The sequence below is a fragment of the Ostrea edulis genome, chromosome 4, assembly GCF_947568905.1.
Source record: "Ostrea edulis chromosome 4, xbOstEdul1.1, whole genome shotgun sequence".
Taxonomy (NCBI): Eukaryota; Metazoa; Mollusca; class Bivalvia; order Ostreida; family Ostreidae; genus Ostrea; species Ostrea edulis.
In genome coordinates, this window is record NC_079167.1 from 23109406 (window position 1) to 23121744 (window position 12339).

The following is a 12339-nucleotide window of genomic DNA, read 5'->3' on the forward strand; positions in this document are numbered from 1 at the left end:
TGAGGCAAGCATATCGTTGCACCCTAAGACAGATGTATAAAAACTGCAGATTTTCTTGAATGCAACTGCCTCTGCATCTAAATCTGCCCTACTCTAAATATTTTGTGTTACATTTATTGTTCATTTAAAGAGAATGAACAAGAAATGTTTAGAAACAAATCCCCCCCCCCAAGTGACAATGATTAAAGGATAAACTTTAAATTTAGAATGTCTGTCATGATAGTGAAAAATACGAGTTATCTACCACATATACATGTAGTTATGGGCAACCGCAATACTAAGTTTGTTCTCTGTCAGGCAAAGGGTTTTAATGAAAACAAGCATTATTTTTGTTTCTACATCCAGGTTTAACTGATCATGAGCTTGTGAGCAGTCAGACTTGAAAACCAATAATAAAGATCATCTATTCTTTAGGAAGTATCAGTGTACCAAGTTTATGTCTGTCATGCAAAGGTTTCTTATGTCCAAAGTAGTGTGACCCATGACCTGGTGATGTCAAAATCAATAGGGGTCATCTTCTCCTTGGACGTAGCAGTGTAGCAAATTTGAGGTCTATCAAGCAAAGGATTCTTATGATATTGCCCTTGTGACCTCAATATCAGTATGGATCACCTACTCTTTAGGGCAAGCCAGTACAAGAAGTTTGATGTCTGTCAAAAAGGGTTCTTATGATTTTGAGGGAACAACATTTGGTTGACCAACCAACAAACTGCTCTGACCAACAGGTGCAAACCAACACGCCTCCTTTTTTCAGGGGGAGGAGGGTGTTAAAAATTACATTAATCTGTAATTTTGAATTAAGACAAAAAGTACCAACTCACTACTACACTGATAATTTGTGCTAGAGCAAATCAACATTTTGGGAACTTACATGTATCTCCAAAATTATCACCCTTCCAAAAAGAGCCTACCCACTATAAATTACATTATACTGTGAAAATGTAACCTTGTGAAAGTTCCAAATTAAACAAATTACACAACTACTAATTCAGTAGGAAAATATCTAGGACCCCTCTATATGGACCCCTACCTCGTGAACGATTCTGTCGATTTCCTCTGTTGTAACTCCCACATCTGTCATGTTTGCAGCAATATCTAACACCTCTCGCCCTAACTGTAAATAAAAATTCTAACTTGAAATACATTCTGTATTTTTTCTAATACATACATACTGTATTTTTTCTGCTAGTCTGAGTGTTTCCATGGGTTCTGGGACCAGTTTTTAATGATGCATGACTAGATCTCAAAATAAATTTACTACCAGTATGTAATCATTGCATTCGGAACCAGTTCTTAAACAAGAGGCCCATGGACCACATCGCTCACCTGAGTTACCTTGGCCCATATCTGAAAACTTTCCATATATATTTGCATGTAAAACCTTAGTCCGTATTGTGGCCCCAACCTACCCCCGGGGGCCATGATTTGAACAAACTTCAATCTGCACTATGCCAGGAGGCTTTCATGTAAATCTCAGCTCTTCTGGCTCATTGGTTCTTGAGAAGATGATTTTTAAAGATTTTCTCTATTTATTCTCATGTAAAACTTTGATCCCCTATTGTGGCCCCAACCTAACCCGGGGGGGGGGGGGGGGGGGGGGGGGGGGGGGGGGGTATGATTTGAACAAACTTGAATCTGCACTTGAACAAACTTGAATCTGCACTGTGTCAGGAAGCTTTCATATAAATTTCAGCTCTTCTGACTCATTGGTTCTTGAGAGGAAGATTTTTAAAGATTTTCCCTAAATATTTCTTTGTAAAACTTTGATCCCCTATTGCAGCCCCAATCTACCCCCAGGGGCCATGATTTGAACAAACTTGAATCTGCACTATGTAAGGAAGCTTTCATGAAAATTTCAGCTCCTCGGGCCCAGTGGTTCTTGAGAAGATTTTTAAATGACCCCACCCTATTTTTGCATTTTTGTGATTATCTCCCTTTTGAAAGGGACATGGCCCTTCATTTGAACAAACTTGAAAGCCCTTCACCCAAGGATGCTTTTGGCCAAGTTTGGTTATAATTGGCCTAGCGGTTCTTGAGAAGAAGATGAAAATGTGAGAAGTTTACGACGACGACAGACAAACTTTGATCAGAAAAGCTCACTTGGAGCTAAAATGGCAAAGAATCCTTCAAACACAATATGTTAGGACATGGTAAAAATTTTGGCATTGATCATAATAAATAAGCTTTTGATATTCTAATATGAAGACTGACCTTACTGGCAACCCTAAGGTCTTCCTGCTCCTCGTCTGACAAAATCTTAATGTTGGTGGTTCCCCTCATTTGTCTCTCACTGATGGGTATACCTGTCAGGACAGACAATACAGGTAATATATCACATGACAGGTAATATATCAACAATACAGGTAATATATCACAGGTAATATATCAACAATACAGATAATATATCAACAATACATTAATATATCAACAATACAGGTAATATATCAACAATACAGGTAATATATCAACAATATAGGTAATATATCAACAATACAGGTAATCTATCAACAATTCAGGTAATCTATCAACAATACATTAATATATCAACAATACAGGTAATATATCAACAATACATTAATATATCAACAATACAGGTAATCTATCAACAATACAGGTAATATATCAACAATACAGGTAATATATCAACAATACATCAATATATCAACAATACAGGTAATATATCACATGACAGGTAATATATCAACAATACAGGTAATATATCAACAATACAAGTAATATATCACAGGTAATACATCAACAATAACCAGTCGTAAAACGTTTGTTTTGTGACTGGGGGGGACATGGGTTTCAATCTCGCTTGTGCATTGGTTGCATCAAACCAAAGACTTAAACATTCAGCATTAGAAGTAAGAGTTATGGGCCTTTCCGAAGTGACCTTAAAAACGGAGGTCATGTGTCGTGGCAAGTGTTGGCATGTTAAAGAACCCTCGTTGCTACGACCCTGACTACCATGCATAGATAGAACTTTGTGACACTTCACTTGCAGATGGTGACATCACAATATGAGAGAAAATTCTCACAGGGGTTTAGAACAAAAATATTTTAACCTTTTTTCATCAACAACTTACCCTCTGGGTGTTCAGCATAGTCAGGTCTAGGTATTGTATCAGGAACCATACGTTTTGGAGACTGTAAAATTTCATATTTTGATTAAAAACTTTTTAACATAGAGTGACAGTTTTCCTTCTAACTCATAAAGCATCAACATTTTCATACTAAGACTCGGGGCCTCTCTAATAAGATCATTCAGTCTGAGAAATGCACAATATCTTTCTGATGCACTACTTGAAATTCTGATTGCATTCATGTGTCAGGGCTGATTGCACTTGCTGCTGTGCTAGGGAAAATGTCTTACAAAATCTATTGTATTTCAAACACCACTGAATCTAAACCAGCTCTAAACATCTGCAGTCTAATGTATAAGTAGTGTGCTTGGTTATATAAGTTATGTGGGCAGCAATTTTTAAAACTTTCATAAATTCAAAATAACAACATGAATAGGGCTGTACTGGATAAAAGGTGGTTATTGGGCTGGATATAGAGTTTGTACAATTTTCTTTGTCTATGGAGCAAATCTGCACCTGGAAACTTACCTATACACCAACATTTTTGTACATACTGAATGGCTTTTAAAGGGAAAAGTCAGATATATTGTTTTGCTGTTTTCCGCCACACTCAACAATTTTTCAGTTATCTGGTGGCACCCAGTTTTTTATTGGTGGAAGAGAGAACCCAGATTCAATGTACCTGGGAAGAGACCACCGACCTTCCGAAAGTAAACTGGGAAACTTTCTCACTTACCGGCGTGAGCGGGATTCAAACCCGCGCCAACCAGAGGTGAGAGGTGTTGTGATTTTGAGCACGATGCTCTAACCAGTCGGCCACGGAGGCCCTTAAACATATTCCTAGTGAAATAGATAAACTAATGAATGTTGTAATCACCCATAATATATCTTATCTTATAATGTCATATATCAAAAGCCGTAAAACTTAGTTAAGTTATCTGGTCAGTTTTACTTCTCCTGCAAGCCCATGGAGACTGCCATGATAGCATCTCTGTGACATCAGCAAACCCCTTTGTACACTGACCTGCAGATGCTAAACAGGAATGGCACAAGAAAATAACCTTGGGATTGTTCCATATGCATTTGAGCCTGAATATATGGAAGAATTACTTGAAAATATCACTGATGATGCATCAAATGCAATTATCCCCACATTGGAGGAATGGTGTTCCTGTGGACAGCAAGTATGAGGACTGCATAGGAATGCATGTGTTGTAATAATCTAATTAATTGTGTGTTGTAAACAATGTGATTACAGTGGAGCCTCGGTAATCCGGACTCCCATTAATCTGGACGCTTCACCTTCCGGACAATTTTTCTAGGGAACGGATTTATTTATACGTTATTTTGCATCATTAATCCAGAAATTCGCGTTCCGGATCCAGACGGTCATTTTTTACTACAAAATGTTAAAATGCATTGAAAATTGTACCGTTAATCCGGACGGTAATTGTTTATAGGGAAAGTCTGTGTCGGACAATTCTAGCAAGGCGTAAATTATAAAGAAAACAAACCAAACTGCCTAATTGAAGCAATTACCTGTACCCCGTCAACACCTCCCTTTAATTAGGTGGTGTGTGATGATATGTCAGGTAGATAGCACGTGCCAGTCGAGACATTGAATTGCCAATTTTTGCACATAAGATCTGTATTGCGTGTAGTGTTGAATCTTGTAAATAATTCTGTAGCATATTATTTTATAGTCTTGATCAAGAGCCTAATAGTATTTTAAAATAAATTAAACATCATGGATCTTATACTGCTGATTGGCGTGAAATATATGTAGTAAGTTTTTAATGTTTAGAATGTACCTGTGTACGATTGTATTTTGTTACGATATTGTAGAGTTTTATTGCTTTCAATTTTTTTAACTCTAGGTTGAAGTGAGAAAATTACCATTTTAAGGAAAATGACAATTAAATTTTGTATGTACCCGTAATGTTGGTTTCACCCGAATTTTGTTCCGTTATTATCGCATCATGAAAATATGCGAGTGGCTAGATCAAAGCAATAGTAGGTCTTAATATTACGGGCTTAAATTATTTTGTTCTCCCGATATTGGCTTGGATAATTATAGAATAAGAAATATAAACTCTGGCAGATAGGATTTTGGTTAAAGAATGTTGTCAACCAACATGACAAACACGAAATTCTTAAATCAACTGTGGACAATGAATATTGTTTAGACAGACCGCCGAACCCGTGAATCATGACAGATGGAAATGGCCGGCCTCTTTAATTTGTTTGAGAAGTAAAAGTGTGATGAAATGTTTGAAGTGTAAATGATTATGTTAGTTACTAATGATTTATTTATTTATAGTTACATATAGTGCTTCATTATTTGTTTTAGTGCATATGGTACACAGTTTTGTATATTTATTTGTAGTGCTAATATACATGTACAATGTAAGTATAGGCAAATATACTGCACATGTACATGTATATTTCAATTTTAGAGCTTTGAAATGCATGTAAATGTTAACATTATCATGATTTACATGTATTTACTAATGCAAATGGTTGAATCCAATGATAGAATGTGTTTAATTCACCACGCATCAATAAAGTAAGCATGTTGGTTACTTATGTAACGATAAAAAATATGTGATTCAGTTATCCGGACGCTTCATTTATCCGGATGATTTTGCCGGGAACCAAAGTGTCCGGATTAACGAGGCTCCACTGTACATAGTAGGGAATATGGGAGGGCTCCAGTGTATAACTTACCACTCTGTATGGTCGTAGAACACCTGGGAACTTACCACTAGAACACCTGTAAACTTACCACTCTGTATGGTCATAGAACACCTGTAAACTTACCACTCTGTATGGTCGTAGAACACCTGGGAACTTACCACTAGAACACCTGTAAACTTACCACTCTGTATGGTCGTAGAACACCTGGGAATGTACCACTAGAACACCTGTAAACTTACCACTCTGTATGGTCATAGAACACCTGGGAACTTACCACTCTGTATGGTCATAGAACACTTGGGAACTTACCACTCTGTATGGTCACAGAACACCTGGGAACTTACCACTAGAACACCTGTAAACTTACCACTCTGTATGGTCACAGAACACCTGGGAACTTACCACTAGAACACCTGTAAATTTACCACTCTGTATGGTCACAGAACACCTGGGAACTTACCACTAGAACACCTGTAAACTTACCACTCTGTATGGTCGTAGAACACCTGTGAACTTACCACTAGAACACCTGTAAACTTACCACTCTATATGGTCGTAGAACACCTGTAAACTTACCACTCTGTATGGTCGTAGAACACCTGTAAACTTACCACTCTGTATGGTCGTAGAACACTTGGGAACTTACCACTCTGTATGGTCGTAGAACACCTGTAAACTTACCACTCTATATGGTCGTAGAACACCTGTGAACTTACCACTAGAACACCTGTAAACTTACCACTCTGTATGGTCGTAGAACACCTGGGAATGTACCACTAGAACACCTGTAAACTTACCACTCTGTATGGTCATAGAACACCTGGGAACTTACCACTCTGTATGGTCATAGAACACTTGGGAACTTACCACTCTGTATGGTCACAGAACACCTGGGAACTTACCACTAGAACACCTGTAAACTTACCACTCTGTATGGTCACAGAACACCTGGGAACTTACCACTAGAACACCTGTAAACTTACCACTCTGTATGGTCACAGAACACCTGGGAACTTACCACTAGAACACCTGTAAATTTACCACTCTGTATGGTCACAGAACACCTGGGAACTTACCACTAGAACACCTGTAAACTTACCACTCTGTATGGTCGTAGAACACCTGTGAACTTACCACTAGAACACCTGTAAACTTAACACTCTATATGGTCATAGAACACCTGTAAACTTACCACTCTGTATGGTCGTAGAACACCTGTAAACTTACCACTCTGTATGGTCGTAGAACACTTGGGAACTTACCACTCTGTATGGTCGTAGAACACCTGTAAACTTACCACTCTATATGGTCGTAGAACACCTGTGAACTTACCACTAGAACACCTGTGAACTTACCACTCTGTATGGTCGTAGAACACCTGTAAACTTACCACTCTGTATGGTCACAGAACACCTGTGAACTTACCACTAGAACACCTGTGAACTTACCACTCTGTATGGTCGTAGAACACCTGTAAACTTACCACTCTGTATGGTCGTAGAACACCTGTAAACTTAAATCCTGGCCAAGGGTTGTATTCACTACTGTTTTTTGTGGAATCCTCCTCTACAAAACAATGACAGTGATATTTAATCTTAATTCTAATAATTCCCACAATCAAATTAGTGTATACTGTTGGCAATATCTATCATCATGTACAATAATTCTGAAGATATACTCACTTGCTTTTTTATGAATCTTCTTATGTTCATTCCAAAATCCCTTAAAACAATCCTGAAATGTAATTATGATATGTTATGATATTATTTCGTGTCAACAGAAGTAAGGAAACATCACGTTGCTTAAACGATGGGATTTTGTGTACTTCACATGCTGACATCATGCGCAAAGAGGTGGCGACCTAATTCAAGTGATGTGTCATTTGTTGGAGTTAGCGCGCCATTTAAACAACAATAGCATCGTATTAATCATGATCTATTTGTATAGAATAATCACCCGATAACTGAATCCTCATGTCTTGGAAGATAGATCCATGATTTAAAGTTTTATGAGATAGGTAAAGCAGCGACACCACCTGGTGTCGCTGAATTCCCAGTTTTCAATATGGAGTCTGCTCTGACTCTCCCCCGCACATGTCAAATATAAAAATGGGGTTAAGAGTCAGAGGAATCTCCGATTATATAATTGAATATTCTGGCTTTCGACTGGGAAAACTTTTAATGCATTTTAAATCACGATTAATTTACAATATTAATACTGAAGTTTTGGGAGTTTGAAGCGAGCAACTGAGAATTTAATGGCTGCTTTGTTAGCTCCCTTCACTCTATATATACTAAATATACCAGTTTGCTCAGATAGTGTCAAAACCTCATGCCCTTTTCTCTATATATTCACGATTGCTTACTTCTGAGTAGTGTAAAGACAAACTTCATAATATAAAAAGATATATTTTAAAAAGATATATGGGTAACGTTTCAATGATACATTAATATAATTAATTCCCCGATGTGTCAAATTAAAAACACATATTCGGTGTTACACATTAAACACTGCACACTTTTAAGAAAATTCGGGTTAATTCACACGCTGTAATAACAGCTGAATAATGATAGCAAACCTGTGTGCAAAAAAAGGATCCAGGAATAGACAATTTTATACATGTTGGACATTGCAACTTGGCATCTTTGTCACAGCCAGGAGTTTCACAAGATCGTTGGATCACTTCTCCGTTGGCTGCCATTTTTGGCAAATACCGAGTTATTTCCTCTTCGGAAATGAATGGTATCCGGTTAACTTGTGCCATGGCCAATTCGAACGGAATGAGGTTTGTTCTCCGTTTCCGCCCCTTTTTTATTTGGCTTTCTAATTAAATGAAAAATCATGCACACTTGATACAACTACCTGGGCTTTAATTTTGCTTTTTATAAAGGGCTTTTCTTCTTTAATTCTTTTCCATTCCTAAGATAGCAAAGCTTGAGCAATGACATTTCCATCAAGTTTATGTCTTAGAAGTACCTATGAAATGCATCCCTTCTTTTCATCTGCATTAGGTCTGATACTGAACAGGCCTTGGTACACAAAACAATAAGCCTACTGTCGAACTGACCTTAACTGACTCTCATACTGGTTCTCTTGGGAAGATGGAGAACTTGTACACTATATATACCCTAGCTATGGTGATGGAATAATCCTAAAGTCTGGCTATATCATTTCTATGTTAATTTTTTTTTTTTTTACTTTGACCTGATCTAAAATTGACCTTGCTTTTGAGTCTTGATGCAATGCCTGATCAAAAACAACCTTTGTGCAAAGTATAAGCCTCTGGTCTACTGTTGATCCATTTTATACAAACCTATGATCATGGTCTAGGCCAAAAATACGGAGCGCCAAATTATCATAAACTCAAGTAATTGAAGATATCTTTAATTATTTGAAGATATTATCAATTCAATTATTGCTCTCTTTAATTGAATTAATGTGCACATTAAATCAATTATTGCTCTCATCAAATGAATTAATGCACGCTTCAATTCAATTATTGCTCTCATCAATTGAATTTATGCACGCATCAATTGAATTAATGAGAGCAATAATTGATTTAATGCGCTCATTAATTCAATTATTGCTCTCTTCAATTCAATTGATGCGCGCATCAATTGAATTAATGAGAGCAATAATAGATTTGATGCGCGTATTAATTTAATTATTACTCTATCAATTCAATTGATGAGAGCATCAATTTTGTAAAATTATTGCTCGCAACAATTAATTTTGAGCTTGGTATAAATAATTTGAAGATCTCTTAAATTCAATTGAAGATATCTTTAATTATTTACAATGCTTTTGTATAAGGAATTAATGCGTGGATCAATTCTTTTAAAGAGAGCAACAATTCAATTAAAGATTTCATTAATTCAATTGTGGATATGTTGAATTGAAGATATCTTTAATTATATACCTGCTCTCTCCAAAAGAATTATTGCTCTCTTCAAATGAATTAAAGATATCATTAATTCAATTGAAGAGAACAATAATTGAATTAATGCTCACATTAAATCAATTATTGCTCTCATCAAAGGAATTAATGAGCGCATCAATTGAATTATTGCTCTCATCAATTGATTTAATGCGCGCATTATATCAATTATTGCTCTCTTCAATTCAATTGTAGTGCGCATCAATTCGAATTGTTGATCTCATTAATTAATTTGAAGAGATCATTAATTCAATTAAAGCGCACATCAATTCAGCTGAAGAATTAATGCTATCATCAATTCAATTAATGCGTGCAATAATTCAGAATTGAAGATATCATTAATTATTTGAAGAGATCTTTAATTAAATTGTTGCGAGCATCAAATGAATTGATGATATCTTCAAATAATTGAAGATATCTTCAATTATTTTAGTTTATGTTAATTTGGCGCTCCATACAAAAAGGGGTGTAGTACATACACAAAAACTTTGTTATCTCTACAACTATGAAACGGTTTGTGTACTGCATAAATGGGAGTTAAGATTTAGTACGTGAACCATTATTAACCCCCCCCCCCCCACCACCACCACCACCACCACCAATTCTCTTTCTCTAAAGGATCATCTTAAAAAATCTTCCAGATCAGAGTAGAAATTGACCATTCAGAACCAATAAGGTGATGAACTGGGAAATCACAGATTTTGAAGAATTTATCAGCTTTATATTTAATTTTTATTGGGTGGGGGAGGGGGGGGGGTATTTACATAAGATCTATATATATACCACAATCCACCTTTCAGGTGCCTCTGACCAGAGCAACGTACTATAACTTGTCAATGGACAGCTTAATCAAACAGGTGTTTACTTATATTTCTAAAAACTGAAAATGAATTTTTTCAACTGTCCGATAGTAAAAGAGCATTTTACATAATTCCTGAACCAGTTCCACCATCTTTGCACAACTTATTAAATAAACTGTATTTTCCTTGAAGGACAACAGGTGAAAAATGTCTTCATAATGAAGTGTTAAAAGTCGCAGATGGATTTTCTTCAAATAAATACATGTATAAAAATGTTGGTTTTTTAGGCACGTTCTGATATGAAAAACAAGATATGATTATAATCTACTGATTATAAAGTTTCCCAAACGAAGTATTGGCTGTATAAAATTGGCTTTTTCTGAGTACTATTATTTTTCTCCCTTGACAAAATCCCACGCCAAGTTTTACTTTACGAAGGATTTGATTTGACATTTTTCAAAAAATCCATTTTTCCTTCAGTAAAACTGGTGTCACTTGACCTTGATCCTAGTTTGTAGGTCCAAACATCCTCTTAGCAATTTTGATAACCCCATGTCTCTATCAGTTCTGGTTCTAAAGTTATACAAGTTTTTATAATCAAGGTCAAAGGTCAAGGTCAATGGGGATACTAGTTTGTAGGTCACTACAATCTTTTATCATTTCTGAAAATTCCTTGTCTCTATCATACTTATGTTTATTTAGGGTTAGAGGTCAAGTGATCTTGACCTTGATAACAATTTGTCGATCCCATGATCATCCTTTTAGTATTTCTGAAGATTCCATCTCTTTATCAAACCTAGTTTCTTAAAGTAATACCAAATTTATGATCTAAGGTCAGAGGTCAATGTCATTTAACCTTGATACTGATTTGTAGATCTCATCATCCTTTCAACATTTCTGAAGATCCAATGTCTCTATCAATTCCAATTCTAAAATTAAATGAGTTTGTATGTTCAAGGTCAGAGGTCAAGGTCACTTGATCTTGATACCAATTTGTAGATCTCATCATCCTTTCATCATTTCTGAAGACCCCATGTCTCTATCAGAACCTGGTTCTTACATAATACCAGTTTTATGTTCTAAGGTCAAAGGTTAAGGTCACTTGACCTTGATACTAGTCCTGTCATCCTCTTGCCATTTCTGAAGATTCCATGTCATTATTAGTCCTGGTTTCAAAGTTATACCAATTTTTATGTTCATGGTCAGAGGTCAAGATGAGATTGATACTAATTTGTAGGCTCTGTCATTCTCTATTCATTTCTGAAGACCCCATGACTCTATCATATTTGTCAAGTTATATCTGTTGAATTTTGGAATTAATTTTGTTCCCATAGAGTTCTATGTTAAACCCCATTTGATCCCCCCAAAATGTACCCCAACCCCCTTCAATCTGAGAACAAAAACATTTCTGAACATCTAGATACATTGGCCTATCATATCCTTGAATATCTATTACTTTCATCCCCTGGTTACGGAGAACGGTGTCGGACAGTTTTAGGCGCAAGAAAGAAGTGGAAGAATAATAGGAACCAAGCAAAAACAATAAGTCTCAGGAGACTTAAAAATTGTTTCTTATGATGTATATGACCATACACATAAAAATACAAACAATGTGATTAAATTTATATACATGTATCAGTGACTGGTTCAGAACCTTCAAATATTATGGGCAACAGAATTGATTACAATAAGTGGTAATCTCATGTATAATTTCTGTAGTTGTTTGTGTGTGCATTGGACATTTGATTTAAAGCTACTGTTGTGGAACTAAATAATTCCGTGTAACAAAAATACCTGAATTACTGAGAAGGAGAAGCCA

The 12339-nt window shown here is 36.1% G+C and overlaps 1 protein-coding gene across 4 annotated transcripts in view; it reads right to left on the reverse strand.

The window, feature by feature from the left end:
• The window catches only part of LOC125670072 (methionine aminopeptidase 1-like), an 18229-nt gene extending 9683 nt beyond the window's left edge, over positions 1 to 8546 (reverse strand). Inside the window, exons 1-6 of one of the 4 annotated variants that reach the window (XM_048905012.2) lie at positions 8362 to 8546; positions 7466 to 7517; positions 7267 to 7349; positions 3090 to 3150; positions 2212 to 2303; positions 1031 to 1114 (exon numbers count right to left, since the gene is read on the reverse strand). In XM_048905012.2, the coding sequence (XP_048760969.1) occupies positions 1031 to 1114; positions 2212 to 2303; positions 3090 to 3150; positions 7267 to 7349; positions 7466 to 7517; positions 8362 to 8484 (495 nt within the window). In that variant the 5' untranslated portion in view covers positions 8485 to 8546. Of the gene's footprint in view, positions 1 to 1030; positions 1115 to 2211; positions 2304 to 3089; positions 3151 to 5813; positions 5837 to 6010; positions 6016 to 6359; positions 6391 to 6928; positions 6935 to 7266; positions 7350 to 7465; positions 7518 to 8361 lie in introns of those variants that run through there. The other 3 variants (XM_056162268.1, XM_056162267.1, XM_056162269.1) reach the window with 3 other exon arrangements.
• Positions 8547 to 12339: the final 3793 nt, after the last annotated feature.